At 63.2% G+C, this 15770-nt stretch overlaps 1 protein-coding gene across 4 annotated transcripts in view; it reads left to right on the forward strand.

Annotated features, from left to right (window-relative positions):
- The first annotated feature begins 2090 nt into the window (after window positions 1-2090).
- The window catches only part of RNF213 (ring finger protein 213), an 84631-nt gene continuing 70951 nt past the window's right edge, over window positions 2091-15770 (forward strand). Inside the window, exons 1-4 of one of the 4 annotated variants that reach the window (XM_045836957.1) lie at window positions 2091-2185; window positions 4199-4229; window positions 4708-4926; window positions 13418-13833. In XM_045836957.1, the coding sequence (XP_045692913.1) occupies window positions 4830-4926; window positions 13418-13833 (513 nt within the window). In that variant the 5' untranslated portion in view covers window positions 2091-2185; window positions 4199-4229; window positions 4708-4829. Of the gene's footprint in view, window positions 2186-2415; window positions 2686-4155; window positions 4266-4707; window positions 4927-13417; window positions 13834-15770 lie in introns of those variants that run through there. The other 3 variants (XM_045836956.1, XM_045836955.1, XM_045836958.1) reach the window with 3 other exon arrangements.

Genomic DNA, 15770 nt, shown 5'->3' on the forward strand with positions numbered 1-15770 from the left:
CTTCTTCTCCTCAGTGGCTTCTGGTCCCAAGGTCGCTCACTCAGCCTCAGCCTCAGCCTCAGTCCTGGTGGGAGTTACAGCTCCTGAAACCAGGCAGGTTGGCTTCCAACATCTCACTGCAGCGCTGCACGTGTGAAAATGATGTCATATTGACGGTCAGCTGTTAATTTTTGTAAAGGTTTTGAAAAAGATTTCTAATTCCTGAAGGCCGCACCGGCTTTCACAATGGAGGACACCGAGTAAGGCCGGGAACCCCTTTCTCAGGCCACGCCTGGCCCCGTACCCACCCTGCGGGCCCCTCGGTGGCTCCCTGTGACTCTGGGGAAGGCCCCGAGTGCGGACATGAACACCACTGAGCGAGGGCTCGCCGCCGCACACTCATGGGGGCAACACGGTGGCCCCAGCTTTGGGGAAAAGAAGGAGCATTCTGCCCTGGCTGGCGTGGCTCAGTGGATTCAGCGCGGGCTGTGAACCGAAGCATCGCAGGTTCGATTCCCAGTCAGGGTACCTGCCTGGGTTGCAGGCCATGACCCCCAGCAACCACACACTGATGTTTCTCTCTCTCTCTCACTCCCTTCCCTCTCTAAAAATAAATAAATAAATAAATAAATAAATAAAATAAAAGAAGGAGCATTCTAGTGTGATTCCAGTGGGGAGGAGACAGGAGGCGGGGCTGGGGTCTCTCTCCCCATCTAGGGTCCAGGTGGGATTTTCAGGGGTTTCAGCATGGATCTTCCTGGACGGTGGACCCTTCGCTCTGAAAGGATCAAACCCTGAAAGTGGGGGGCCTCTAGGAGGGGAACCCCAAGAAAGACCCAACTTGCTGTGTGCTGCCCAGAGGAAGAACAGTGTGACTAGACAGGGTGGGCAAGGAGCGGGGGGCAGAGAGGTGGGTGGGGCAGGAACTGGCCTTGGTTATTAATAATACTCATCCTGTCGTTTGCGGGAGCAACAGGCTGGGCCAGGCCCCCCACGGGTGCCCAGGGCAGAGCTGCTTCGAGGGGGAGAGGGTGGTGAGGAGGGAGTGAGATAATCTACATCAAACACTTTGATTGGGGTCTGGAGCAAGAGCATTTGCTGCATTATTATTTGAAAGATTTGGCCCTGGCTGGCGTAGCTCAGTGGATTGAGCATGGGCTGCGAACCAAAGCGTCGCAGGTTCGATTCCCAGTCAGGGCACATGCCTGGGTTGCAGGCCACGACCCCCAGCAACTGCACATTGATGTTTCTCTCTCTCTTTCTCTCTTTCTCCCTCCCTTCCCTCTCTCTAATAAATAAATAAATAAATAATCTTTTTAAAAATTAGCCTATTAAATTTTTTTTAAAAAATTATTTATTTCTTTAGAGAGAGGGGAAGGGAGGAAGAAAAGGAGAGAAACATCACTCACTGTGTGGTTGCCTCTCGAGCGCCCCCAACTGGAGACCACAACCCAGGCACCTGCCCTGACTGGGAATCAAACTGGTGACCTCCCGGTTCACAGGCCGGTGCTCGATCCGCGGAGCCTCGCCAGCCAGGGGAATGCATTATCATTATTAATTGTCTGACAGCCCTGGGCTGCGGGACTATGAGGAAACTGAGGCAGGGAGCAAGGTGGGGCGCAGACCCAGACCCAGGTGGCCTCTGGGTTATCTTTCAGTGACCAGTGGAGCCCTGGGGTGGGCAGCGAGCCCCCACCGCCATGGCCGTGGTCACTTAATCCCCACCAGGGCCGATACCCCAGGGCGGGTGACCTCCGCTCTGCACCCGAGGGGGCCTGAAGCTCAGTTCAGTGACCGGCCGGGTGTCCACTGGGCCATTCCCCTGCGGTCCGCCGGCTCTGCGAGGTGGTGGACTCCGTCCCAGGTTCTGGGCACGGGGTTGGGGAACCTGTGCGCATCCCCCACCTCGGCTGCCCAGGGCTCCGGGGTCCGCTCAGCGGCGCGTGGGGGGCTGGGGAGACCCAGGTGCGGACTGGGCAGGGCGGGCCGGGTGCCGCCGCATCTGCGCGCGCCGGCAGGAGACGCCGTGCGGGCCGCGTGTGGGGGGGGAGGGGCGGCACCCGGCGGGGAAATTCCGGCCCCACCCGCGCGGATTCCTGGGTCGGGACCCGGGCGCCGGAAACGAAACCCTGCGGGGCGGGAGTGACACGCGCGCGGGCTGCCTGGCAGAGCGGTCGCGGGGCGTGGTGCCGGCCCGCGGTAAAGGGTGCGGGTCACATGGGTGCCAGGATGCCCTACAGGTCGGGGGCGCGGGGTGCGGTGCTGGGGGTCAAGGTGGTGGCGCCTGCGTCCAGATGCCGTGTCCGGCCCCCGTCCCCTCCGGGCCGACTCTTCCGGCGGCGCCGGTTTCGGTTTCGCCAGCGAGCCCCAGGGTCAGCCCCGCCTGCGGGTGTTGCGCGTTCTGGGCGCCCCGGCGACCCTCCCAGAGGCCCAGCCGCAGGCGCGGGGCCCCCGGGGCTGGACGCATGAGTTTGGACGCCGGGAAGGGGCCTCTGCTGGGCGGGCGGTGCACTGGGGCGGCCGGACCCGGGCTGCGCCTCCCCCGCGGGAATCCTGCCCTTCCCCTGACGGCAACGGCGGGGAAGTGTGGTTTCCGAAACGGGCCGTGTCTTTATTTCGCAGCGGCTTTGAGGAGCATGGCATTCCCGCCCACATCACCCCACTGCCCAGGGCACAGGGTCCCCTGGCCGTCCAGGGCCTCCCCAGGTCAGGGGTGACTGCCAGGCTGGCGGCTGTTTGGTGGCAGCTCCGGAGCCACAAGGCCGGTGCAGAAGGAGGGCGTGTCAGGGTGGCAGGGGCCGCCAGCCAGGATCCCTGCAGTCCCCACCCCCCACCATCCAGCCCAGGCGCCCTCCTACCCCCACCCAGTCCCGGCTGGTGGTGGGGGATGGGCTTTGCGTTTTGGCAGATTCAGTGGTTGAAAATAAAGGGAGGGGAAAAGTCTGGAAGCTGAGTGCCCTGGGAAGCGTATTTCTGCCCTCAGGCCCCAGGGCAGCCTCTGGCCCCCCACTGGTGAGACAGGCACCCTCGTGGGGCTCACCGAGCCCTGCTGTGGGGGAGAAGGGCCACGGAGAGAAGGGAGACAACTGAGGGAAGGAGCGAGACCCGGGCTGCGCAGGCCGGCAGCGCCCGCACCGCCCAGGCGGCTGCCCCGGGGGCTGCCCCGGGCACCTGGCTGCCGTGGGGACGAGCGAGCCGGAGGCTGGGGCCCGGCTGTGGTGGGAGGAGGCAGGGGGGAACGGCGCACCCCGTGTCTGGGCTCTGGCCCTGCCCTGCCCCCAGGAGGTCCTGGAGCCCAGGGCAGCAGGCAGGCAGCCCTGCCACAGACCAGGGAGAAGGGGGGCTGAGGCGGCACTCAGGGAGAACCAGACGGAGAGTCCCCTGGCTGCACCCGGCAGGCACAGGAGCCGGCTCGGCCACCCCTCTGGCAGGGTTCTTGGGTCCGCAGCCAGCAGGAAGGGGCGGCAGCTGGGCAGGCGGGTGTCTGTGCTCCAGGAGCTGAGACACTGTCTCCACTCTAACCTTGGACGCGCTGAGTGTCCCCTGGGATCCTCGGCCTTGGCGTGGACAGGCATGACCCTGACCTTGGTCTGATGCTGTTCTGTGGGGCCAGATGGTCAGTGACAGGAGCAGCAGCTTCCTAGATGGCAGCCCCAGCCCATTAGCAGGAACTCTAAGTGGGGGCGGGGGGGGCACCCCACAGCCCAGCTCTGGCCCCCTGCGGGTGGTCCCTGGTGGGGGGCGGGCTCTCACTCAGCCAGCCTGTCCGCTGGCTGTGAGTGCACCTGCCCTCAGGGCTCACCGGGTCCCCCCACCTGTGAGCTCCTTGCCCGAGGCGCCCATGTCTTATCTCGGGGTTCCAGGCGAGCCGTGCCTCTGGCTTCCTCCCACCCCGTCCCAGCCCTCAGTCACCCTGGCCTGCGGGCTCAGCCGGGTGGGGACAGTTTGGGGCTCACTGACGGGCAGAGAGCTCAGGAGGCCGGGAGGGGGGGCGGGGGGGCCAGGGCCAGGGCCAGGCCGCAGAAAGGGCAGTGGGCGCGAAGGGCTGGGGCTGGGGGTGAAACCGGAAAAGACCCCGGCGTCCGGGCCGCCCGTCACCCCCAAACCCAGGGAGCAGAGACAGAGACTGGATCTCTGTGGGCGCTGTAGTCGGATGGCCGGCGGTCTGGGGAGATGGCGGGTTCGCACCCTAACGGACCATCTTCCCTTTTCTTTCCAGGCCCAGGTTTCCACAGCAGGGAGCAAACAAGGTGCGGGGAGGGGGTTTGGAATCCAGGGAGGGTCAGGTGAGAGCGACTGCAGCACTCCTGTCCTGGGCGGTTAGCTGTCCCAGGGGCAGGGGGTCGCCTGCCCCGCCACCCCTGGAACACAAAGGCCCGGATGCCCCCCCTTGTCCCCAGGCGGCGGTGGTCTTTAGCAGCGCCCCAGGAGGCCGGCTGCTTTCCCGGGAGCCAGGGCGGGCCTTGTCCGCAGTTTCTGAAACAAACGCTTGAACATCACTTCCTAGGCTTCTAACTATTGGCCTTAAACTAAAATTTTCCAAGTCTTCAGTCCCCTACCAGGGGGGCGGGAGGGACTTGGAGGATGGGCTTGGGACGAGGCAGGGCCTTGAGCGGCGGGGGCGGGGCCTTGAGCGGCGGGGGCGGGGCCTTGAGCGGCGGGGGCGGGGCCTGCGCTGCGCTCGGAGGGAGGCAGAGCCTTCGGAGCGGCGGTATTTTCACTTTCCAGAAAATGAAACTGAAGCGGGACGGCGGTCACATGACCGGGGGCTCCGAATAAAGGCGGCCGCTTCTCCCGGCGTTTCGCTCCCAGACCCGCGGCGGCCGCAGAGCGCGCGCCCCGCAGCAGGCATGGCGTGCCCTTCCTGCGGGCACGTCCCCCGAGAGGACGCTGCCAAGTTCTGCAGCCAGTGCGGACAGCGGCTGCCCGGGGCCGTCCCCGCGCCAGGTGAGGCCCGAGGGGGCGCCGCCGGGGCCGCGGGCCGCGTGGGCTCCGTGGGTGGGCGGTCCGCTCATCGTCCTGCGTCCCGGGATGGGGAGACGGGGCCCGGCAGGCGGCCCGGCCGCAGAGCCGGGTCTCCCGGGGCTGAAGGGCTCCCTCCAGCAGCCCTTCCCTCGGAACAGTTCTGCCGGGTCCTTTGCCGGAGGCACCTGTCACTTTTTTAGAAATTTCTGTTTTGTTTCTTGGAGAGAATTGGAGGTTCTCCTTCCTCCTTGGCGATGGGAAGTGTGGGCTGAGCCCAGTGCGGGGGGGTTCCGAGGGCCCAGCATGGGAGCCGGACCCCAGGCACGGGGGGGGGCGGTGGCGAACGGCCCCGCAGCCTGCACAGGCCCCTCCCTGGGGAGGGTGGCGGTGGGGGCCGTGCTGGTTGGTCCCCGAGGCCCCTGGTAAGCGGATGTTACTCCGCCCTCGGGCTGTGGTTCTTCGATCTCTCGCGCTCTCTCCTGTGGACACCCCCCCCGCCCCCCCCGCTCTGTGCTCTCACAAACCGCGCACGCCCTGACAGCACCCAGGCCAGCCTTTGGCCCTGGACCTGTGTGTCTCCTCAGCCCCAGCCACTGTGACCTCCCCCCACAAGGGTGTCTGACCAGCCTCTGGGGTTCCCGTTTCTGAGGCCCAGCTCCTCTCTCCCCCAGACCTGCCTGCACCAGGCCGCCTGCCTTCCCTGACCGTCGGGCTCCTCTCTGCAGCACCTGGGGCCCAGCCCCCTGCTCGACCTCCACCCCTCCCCTCCCCCAGCCCCCACGCCCTGTCCCCTGGAGACCCTGCCGGCCGGCCGCAGGGGCAGAGCCCACCCAGGAAGTTGCCCCCCCACCGGCTCTCAGTGGAAGCCCCACGCCGCGCACGCACGGATGCCCTCTGACCTCCCTCCTGCCGCCCTTCCCCCGGCCCCACGGCCCCTGTCCTTCCTGGGACACCCTGTCCTCTGCGGCCCCCTCCCCACCCTCTCCCTCCAGCCTCTGCTCAGCTGGCTCTCCGCCCTTGAGGCCCACCCTGACTGCCCCCCCTAAAGACTGGCCCCTGCCCCCAGTCACACTTCATCTGTTTCTCTGGCTTCAGGGGACACCCTGGCCTCTTGCTCGCTGCTTCTCCCAGGTCCCCGCGCAGATGAAACCGGAAAAGACGCTGGCGTCCGGGCTGCCTGTCACCCCAAACCCAATAAGCAATGACAGTAATTGAATCTCTGTGGGCTCTGTATTCGGATGGCCGGCGGTCTGGGGAGATGGCGGGTTCACACCCTAACGGACCATCTTCCCTTTTCTTTCCAGGCCCAGGTTTCCACAGCAGGGAGCAAACAAGGTGTGGGGAGGGGGTTTGGAATCCAGGGAGGGTCAGGTGAGAGCGACTGCAGCACTCCTGTCCTGGGCGGTTAGCGGTCCCAGGGGCAGGGGGTCATCTGCCCCCCCTCCCTGGAACACAAAGGCCCGGATGCCCCCCCTTGTCCCCAGGCGGCGGCGGTCTTGAGCAGCGCCCCAGGAGGCCGGCTGTTTTCCCGGGAGCCAGGGCGGGCCTTGTCTGTCTGTAGTTTCTGAAACAAAAGCTTGAACATCTATATTACTTGCTTGGCTTAAAACTTTTTACCTTAAACTAAACTTTTCCAACTCTCGAGTCCCCTATCACAGTGACCGCACACAGTAGATGCTCAATAAATATTTGCTGAATGATTCAAAGCAGGTCCGCTGGAACATGTGCTGCTGTGTGCGTGGGTGCGTGCGTGCGTGTGTGTGCGTGTGTGTGCAGAGTGGATGGCAGGCCTCCCTGCCCGTTGCCCCGGGTAATCGCCAGGATGTGCCCCCAGGGCTGGGGGGGGCACCAGTCCCTCCATCTCTCCACTTCTGCTGCGTTAGTGCTGAGTGCTGGGGTTACGGGCGTGGAGCCCGGGCTGGAGCCACAGAAGGGGCAGGGCTGGATGTGGCGGGTTGTGTTGGGTGGGTTTGCTTCTGCCGCTAACCCACTCGGAGGAGCACTGGCTGGCGGTCGGCCCTGAGGGCTCCAGAGGGGTCGGGGAGCCTCGTGTGCCCGTGGCGGGCAGCCGGGCAGCGGGGTGAGCGTCTGCATTTGTCTCGGATTCCCTTGCCGTCCGAGACTGGAGTCGTGGCATCGTGGCCCGGCTGAGCTCCTGGGGTCCGGGTGGAACTTCCCACTCCTGGGCCCGAGAACACCTGCCCGGGGTAGGGGGGTGTGGGGGGGCAGGAGGGAAGGGGTCTTTGTGTCTCCAAGGGCGGAACAGTGAAACGAAACCTCAGCCACCTGGCCCCGTGCTGGGCTCAGTGTTGAGGGAGGCGCTATGGTGAACCCCCAGTTTACAGAGGCCAAGAGCAAAGCGCGGAGGGGTGAAGTGGCTCACCCAGGGTCACACCGCTGTCACGCCGCTGGGGCCCAGGCCGGGTGGTCCGACCCTGCTGGCCTGGCCTGCGGTTGGGGTGCAGAAGCCAGGAAGGTGTCATGCGTGGTCCTCGGGGGTTAAAACTGAGTGACCAGGTGAACCCGGGCGGTCCTTGGCTGGACGTTGAGAAGACGTTTTGGGAGGAGGGCAAATGGAGGACCTGAGGGGCTTCATCTGAGTCTGGGGTCCTGGAGAGCGGCCCCGGGACCCACCCCAGTGTTTGGGAAACACTGCCCGCTCTCTGAGGGACCCGGGAGAGCCCCTTCCCCCCGGACCCCCCCGCTGCCTCCCACACCTTAAATGCCTGGGCCGAGGGTGCTGGGCCAGGCCAGCACTCCGCGGGGGTGCTTGTAGGCAGTTAAGGGGGAGGTAAAAGGCCCCCCCTGAGTCTTTCGTTTCTGAAAAGTAGTCAGTCTAACATAATCCTCACGACAGAGACCGTGTGGGGCCGTGGCCTCCGGGTCCCTGGCGTGGCCGTCTGAGGCCAGGTCGGAGGCCACTCCAGGGCCAGCAGCCCTCGGCAGGGCGCGGTCCCCGCAGGGCAGGCTGCCCGCAGCTCCCTGCTGGGTGCACGGGGGCGGGGCCGCGGTCCTTTGGGCCGGGTGAGTGACCAGGAGTGGCCTCTCTCCCGCAGTCGGGGGTGGCAGGCACCGGTCCTGTCGCCCGGTGGGGTGCCCCGTGGGGGCAGACACCTGCCCGGCTCTCCTGGCTGTTCCCCAGCACCGCACACTGCGTCCCCAGGGCCCGGGTCAGTGGGCGCGCCCCCCGGAACCCCCGGACTTCCTGTCTGCTGCGGCTCGTCTGCCTCCTCGCGCCCGGCCTGGCCTGTCTGCAGAAATGGAAACCGAAACCGCCCGGCTGCTGCGGTGCGGCGGGCTGAGTGCCGCCCGTGCCCGGTGAGGGGCGTGCGACAGGCAGCCAGCCACACACTGGTGTTTTTCTCCCTCTCTCCCTCCCTTCCCCGCTCTCTAAAAATTTAAAAAAAAAAATCTTAAAAAAAATAAAAGCGAAACCAAGATGCCTGGGGGTTTGGCTTGAGCTCTGGCGTTGGGGGGCGCTCCTCCTCCCCCGCTGGGGGCTGGGGCTCCGGGGTGCTGCAGGCAGTGGGGGGCCTGCCAGGATCCCTGGGTCTGGGGGCAATGGGGGCGCACTAATAAAGGTGTGCAAGGGGCTTGTGCGGGCAGTTCCAGAGGCACCAGGCCCAGGGGGAGGTGTGACAGGGTGCAGCCGGGGGCCCCCAATAGGGATTTGTAATGGGGTCCAGGCTCAGGGTGTCCAGGAAATAGTAAAACAATGTAGGATGTCCTCCCCCGCCCCAGAGGTGTGAGCTGGGGGTGGGACACACGGAGCAGGGCCGTTGAGAGCGGCCCCCCCAGCAACACGTGTGCACAGAAGCTCAGGCATGGCCATTGAACACGCCTGGGACTTTGGGCCGGTTTCTAAGTTAAACAGCCGTGGCCGTGCTCTGAGCCGGGAGATGGGAGTGACTTCCACCCACGACGTGACTGGGAGGCAGCTCCCCCTGGTCACAGAGCCAGCCGACCCCGAGAGCTCGGAGATGACCGGCTCCACGCCGCGGGGCCGCGCCTGCCCGGACTTACTGGGGCAGCCCAGAGAGCTGGGAAAATACGGGAATGCCGCCGGTGCAGCCGGCCCTGGGCGGGGTCGGACATGGGGCTGCCGGGGGGCACTGGTGCTGGGGTTTAAGCTCAGGCGTGGCGGCCACGCAAGGCTGGGGCTGCGTGGCTTCGGGGGGTGCTCTTGTCATGAGACTTAGGAAGCAGGGGAGGAAGGGGGCGAAGGGACTCTTGCTGGTGGGCCCCGAGGAGGTGCCAGGAGGTTCCGGGTTGAGAAGTGGAGATGCAGGCGGCGACACAGCTGATGGTGCTGGGACTCCCGGGGGTGGGGGGCAGGCTCCCCACCGAGCACGTGTCCGTGGGAAGAACCGGGGGCTGCCTGAGCCACGGACTTCTGTTTCCTTTCCTGACATACGGTACCCCGGCCCGGGCGACTCGGGGAAGGAGGGACTGTGTGTGTTTGTGGGTGTTTTAAGGGACTTTGGGATTTTAATGAAAACATTAAGTCATCCCTCTTATGTCTGTATAACTTTTGAATAACTAATTCCTTCCCTTTTCAGCAGTCTCTGGCATTGAGAGCTGTAATTCCCTGGGGGTGGGCAAGGCGAACCCCAGGGGAGGGGGGTGCATTCGGTGAAAGGATATGGTCAGTATGGTCAGCGCCCGCCCCCCCCCCGCCCGTCCCTTCTGTAACAGAGGGTGACTGGCGTTGCAGGGTTGGGGGTGGGCTGGTCCCCCGGTAGGGGGTCAGCATTTGAGGGGCGGGGTTAGGAGCCCCTCCCCCATCCCAGGTCTCTACTGCCCCAGGCAGAGCCCCGGGGACTCAGGTGGGATGCCTAGGTGGGACCTTCAGTGCTGGGAAGTTATGGGGGGTGGGGGGTGAAGTAGTTCCATGGGCAACACATTTTTTAAAAATATATTTTATTGATGATGTTATTACAGTTGTCCCATTCCCCCCCGGCACACCCCTCCCACCCACATTCTCCCCCTTTAGTTCACGTCCATGGGTCATCATTTCTTTAGCTTCTACTTTTCCTATACTATTCTTGCCCTCCCCCTGTCTACTTCCTACCTACAATCTATGCTACTTATTCTCTGTACCTTTTCCCCCTCTCTCCCCCTCCCACTCCCTTGTTGATAACCCTCCATGTGATCTCCATTTCTGGGGTTCTGTTCCTGTTCTAGTTGTTTGCTTAGTTTGTTTTTGCTTTAGGTGTGGTTGTTTATAATTGTAAGTTTGCTGTCATTTTACTGTTCATAGTTTTTATCTTCTTTCTCTTAGATAAATCCCTTTAACATTTCATAAAGTAAGGGCTTGGTGGTGATGAACTCCTTTAACTTGACCTTATCTGGGAAGCACTTTAGCTGCCCTTCCATTCTAAATGGAAGCTTTGCTGGATAGAGTCATCTTGGATGTGGGTCCTTGCCTTTCATGACTTGGAATACTTCTTTCCAGCCCCTTCTAGACTGCAAGGTTTCTTTGGAGAAATCAGCTGACAGTCTGATGGGAACTCCTTTGTAGGTGACTGTCCCCTTATGTCTTGCTGCTTCTAGGATTCTCTCCTTCATTGTTACCTTGGCTAATGTAATTATGATGTGCCTTGGTGTGTTCCTCCTTGGGTCCAACTTCTTTGGGACTCTCTGAGCTTCCTGGACTTCCTGGAAGTCTATTTCCTTTGCCAGAATGGGGAAGTTCTCCTTCATTATTTGTTCAAATAACTTTTCCACTTGTTCTTCCTCTTCTCCTTCTGGCACCCCTATAATTCAGATGTTGGAACATTTAAAGATGTCCTGGAGGTCCCTAAGCCTAACCTCATTTTTTTGAATTCTTTTTTCATCATTCTTCTCTGGTTGGTTGTTTCTTCTTTCTGGTCCACACCATTGATTTGAGTCCTAGGTTCCTTCCTCCTACTATTGGTTCCCTGTGCATTTTCCTTCATTTCTCTTATCGTAGCCTTCATTTTTTCATGTAATTTGCAACCAAAATCAACCAATTCTGTGAGCACCCTGATCACTAGTGCTTTGAACTGTGCATCTGATAGGGTGGCTATCTCTTAGTCGCTTAGAAGCATTTGCTGTGGGGCTTTGATCTGTTCTTCCATTTGGACCTTTTTTTTGGGGGGGGGTCTGGTTGCGCCTGTTACGTATGAGGGGGCGGAGCCTTAGGTGTTTACCTGGGCGGGGCAACCCGGTTGCTGGGTTGTGACGCTGTGTGTGGGGGCGGGGTCCGAGAGGGAACAATGGCACTTGCTCCTCTGTCAGATTTCAGTTCCTTCCACTGCCGCTTCCTCCAAGCAACCTAGGCCTTTCTGGTGCTGACTCCCGGGTGGGTGGGCTTGTGCATGTTCTAGGACCCCGTGGGTCTCTCCAACGCACTCTCCTGTGAGGCTGGGAGTCTCTCCCGCGCCTCAACCCCACAGGTGTTTTCAATCAGTGCCCCGAGGCTCTGTTTCCCGGCGCTGGAACCCTGGGTTGCGCGGTCTGTCTCACTGCCCGATGTCGCCTGGTTTATCTGCGCGAGAATGTGGCCCCGACAGCCTGACGCCTTGTGCGCACAGTGCTTCTCTTCCCAGTCTCAGCCTCGCTGGGTCTGCCAGCCGCCTGTGCCCCCGGGACGCCTTACGCGCCCGGGATGCCTTACATGTCCGGTGTCACCACTTTTTGTGCCGAGACCCCTCTCCACCCGGCCGCCTGGCTCCACCCCTCCTACCCGTCTGGATGAATGAATGTGTCTATTTTAACTCCTTGGTTGTCTGACTTCCATGTAGTTCAATTTTCTGTCAGATCTGGTTGTTATCTTGTTTCTAAATTGTTGCTGACCTCATGTTGGTTGTGCGAGGAGACACAGTGTGTCTACCTATGCCTCTATCTTGGCCGAAAGTCTGCAACACATTTTTTTTTGCATTAAAAAAAAAGATTTTATGTATTTATTTTTAGACAGAGGGGCAGGGAGGGAGATAGGGAGAGAAACATCCATGTGTGGTTGCCTCTCATGCGCCCCCTACTGGGGACCTGGCCCACAACCCAGGCCTGTGCCCTGACTGGGAATTGAACCGGTGACCCTTTGGTGTGCAGGCTGGCGCTCAGTTCACTGAGCCACGCCAGCCAGGGCCCAGGCAATGCATTAAAAACTGTTTTCTGTATTTTCCACGTTTCCTTGAGACACGGTAGGAGGCCAGGTTGGAGGGGTCGGTGGGAGCGGTGGGGGCTGGGGAGGGAGCTGACTGCTCTGTCCAGAAGCCGGGAGGACTCCAGGACTCCAGGGCTTCCCGGGCGCGTGCGCCTGCTGTCCCGGGGTGTGGCATCCGCTGTGGGGCGGAGGCTGTTCCCTCCGCTCTTCTAGGTTCCCTGGCTGACGTAACAAGTAAATCAGCAGAGGATCAGACTTGCAGAACTGATGCAGAGAGCTCTGAGTAACTCCCTGGGGATGAGTAGGAGGGGCCGTGGGAGGAGTTTGCCAGGCAACGGTAAGCAGCCTAGGACGGGATTGGCTGAGAAGCCGGATGCCTGCAGAGTGCAGGGAATTATGGGGGAGAAGATTTGAAATTAAAAAGGTGTTCTTGCGCTCTGGGGTCTGGGGATGGCTGCTGGCTCTCTCCTTCCTGGAGGGTGCCTGGGCGACAGAGCTGCAGCTGCCCGAGCCTCTCCCAGCGGGAGAGCCGCATTTTGGGTGGGAAGGCACTCCGGGCGCAGCCCAGGATGGGCCGGCCTGGCAGGGGGTGGCAGGGCCATTCTCCTTTGGGTGCTCTAGAGGGGACGGGCTCCGAGGCGGAAGCCTGCCATTCTCCCAGAATTGTGTAGCTTTTGTGTCTGACGTTGTTTTAGTTTGTGAAGTCACCAACCGCTAATGGGGGGGGGGAGGAATTCTAGAAGAGCCCAGGTGTTGCAGTTTAGGCTTGCCCGACAGGCTGACGTGACTAAAGCCGGGGCTGGCCAGGCTGAATGCCGGGCCCTGAGTGGAGACTCTTTTCCTCCACGGCCAAAGCTGGGCGCCTGGGCTGTTGCCAAGGGTGGCGGCGGGCGGCGGGACCCCCGGTGCTGTTCGGTAGCAGAACGAAACCATGTAATGACTCCCGAGGCCCCTGCACACCTAGGAGAGGCCCAGGAAGGCCGAGTTCCTCCCAAAGGGCAGAAGCTGCCCCCTAGGGGAGACAAAACCAGAAGCGTGTGTGTGTGTGTGTGTGTGTGTGTGTGTGTGTGTGTGTGTGGCGGGGGTTCCAGGGACCTGCAGCCTCCAGTGCAAGGTGGTCTCACAGTCGGGAGGCGTAGCCTTGGGCTGGAACCGGAGTCCCTCCCCCTCCTGGGGCTGGGAGGGGGCCCCTTACAAATGGAGATTCCCCTCTCAGATGCAAATGTCTCTCCGGAGAGGCCCGGCTCCCCCCCACCCACCCAACCCTGCACTTTCTTAAAAGTAACCCGCTGAAAGTGATATCCCAGAGGGTGACGATTTCTGCTTCCTTCCCTGTCTTTGTAGAGTCTGGGAACAACCCCACCGTGACGTCGGTCCCCGAGGGGGAGATGGAGTGTGGACAGGAGCTCAAGGAGGAAGGTGGCCCCACCGTGACGTCGGTCCCCGAGGGGGAGATGGAGTGTGGACAGGAGCTCAAGGAGGAAGGTGGCCCCACCGTGACGTCGGTCCCCGAGGGGGAGATGGAGTGTGGACAGGAGCTCAAGGAGGAAGGTGGCCCCACCGTGACGTCGGTCCCCGAGGGGGAGATGGAGTGTGGACAGGAGCTGAAGGAGGAAGGTGGCCCCACCGTGACGTCGGTCCCCGAGGGGGAGATGGAGTGTGGACAGGAGCTCAAGGAGGAAGGCGGCCCCTTCCCGTCGCTGGGCTCCGGAGACGGGCAGGAGAGTCTGGCTGAGTCCAGCTCGTGCACCCCCCAGAAAGTAAGTGCCGCCCTGCCTGGCGCCCCCCTGGTTCTGCCCGCCTGCCGTCCCCCACGGACCTGGCTCGCTGTCCCCCAGGTCTCCCAGCAGCTGTGGCTGGGCAGGTCCGGGCGCCGCTTCTGCCCGTGGGTGCCCCCCCACCCATGGTCTGGTCCTCTCTGAGTTGACCGTGCTGCCGGACCTGCCCCCAAGCTCTGGGGACCAGGCGGGAGCTTGGAAAGACCACAGGAGGGTGGCATCTCCTGAGAAGTGTCTGGCCCCAGTGAGTCCTGGGCAAGGGACCAGGCAGGAGCTCATGGCAGCCAGGCCCCCAGGGCAGCTCCCGGGGCAGGTTCAGAGAGGGTGGGGGCGGGCCCTGCCCGGGTGCAGCCCTGCAGGCGGAGGGCAGCTCTCCCGCAGGACTGGGGAGGGGGCCGCCGTCTCTCTGTGGGTGTCCAGCTTGGGGCGCCTGTCCTGTCTGGTCCTCAGATGGTTCCAGCAGTGGCCGGGCTGGGGCGGGACAGGCTGCCGGTTGCAGTGTTGGGGTCCAGTGCGTGTGGGGTGTGTGTGGTGTATGTGGGTGAGTGTTGGGGTGTGTGTGGGGGCGTGTGCGAGCGTGCGTCTCCCCTGGGAGAGGAGCCCACCCAGAGCGGAAGCCCCGCCCGTGGGATGGCGGGAGTCGGGGTGGACTGAAATCGGAATGGGGCGAGGCGGGGCGGGGTCTTGTTTTTTGGGCGGAGTCAGTTCCAGGCTCCTTGGGAAGAGGGGATGGTGGAGGGTGGCCCAGACGGCAGTGTGAAAGGAAAGCGGGAGTGGGGCCCGGCTGTCCCCGAGCCACAGCCACGGAAACGGGGCGCGCGGGCGTGAGGGTGGGCCCGCATGGACGAGCTGGGGGTGGCCGGGTGTGCGAGACACGGGGGGGGGCGGGGGGAGAAAGGCACGTGCATGCGTGTCTGACCTCCGGGTGGGGAGGGAGATACCACAGAGGAGCATCAGCAGGCCTGGCCCCCGGAAGGCCGGGGGAGACCCGAACGGCGCGCAGAGCGTGATGGGCAGGGAGACGGGCGGGCCGCGGGGGCCGACACTCGGGGACCCGCTGGCTTTCCCACGAGCGGGCCGTCTCGGCAGAGAGCGCGTCGCCCCCGAGTGTCAGAGCGCTTGGGAATCCAGTGGATTGTGGCGGCCAGCCCGGAGGGGGCAGCCCCCAGCGGGGAAGTGCCGGCGGCCGCGAACACGCCGGCAGACGCTGACACCCAGGCGGTGTTGCCTGCGCCTTCGAGTCAAACCCAGGGTTCCGGGGGGGGGGGCGGTGGTGGGGTGGTACCGGGGCGACCCCGGGACCACCCAGCCGGCAGGTGCCCTCCCACCCGCTCCCCAGCTCCTCCGGTTCAGTGGGAAGGAAAGGACCTGGCGCGGGCACGGTCTCGGCCGCGGTCTCCTGAGCCGCAGCGTCTTTTCGGCAGAATCCCTCGCCGGAGATCGAAGAGAGGGGGCCGTTCTTGCCATGGGATGAGGGAAGACCCTGGGAAAGGCTTCTCAAACGTGCCCTCTGCCCGTGGGGGCAGGGGTCGTGGAGGGAAGGGGGCTCTGAGGGCCGGCCCTCCAGGGAGTCCCCGGAAGGCAGGAGGGAAATGGAGAGAGATGGTTGGGGCCCCCTGGACCGTCGCCCCCTGGTTTCCGGGTCCCTGAGCAGCCGCCCCGGGTTGGGGCTCTGGGCTTCAGCCTCTGGCCGGTGGTGCACCCTCATGTGCAGCCCAGTTCCCAGGGGAGCAGAGCAGAGCCGTCTGTTCTGACCCACCTGGGGTTCCTCTGGGCACTGCGCTTGGGGCTCCTCTGTGAGGGTGCAGGGCGGAGAGTGCCTGGGGGCTGCTGGAGACAGAGGAGGAAGCTGCTGCCCGAGGGGTTTGGGGGCGGGGACGGGTCCCTTTGCCACAAAGGGCCCCGGGGCAGCCTGGGCT

Source organism: Phyllostomus hastatus, unplaced genomic scaffold, assembly GCF_019186645.2.
Source record: "Phyllostomus hastatus isolate PE091 unplaced genomic scaffold, TTU_PhHast_1.1 phas_contig_210, whole genome shotgun sequence".
Classification (NCBI taxonomy): Eukaryota; Metazoa; Chordata; class Mammalia; order Chiroptera; family Phyllostomidae; genus Phyllostomus; species Phyllostomus hastatus.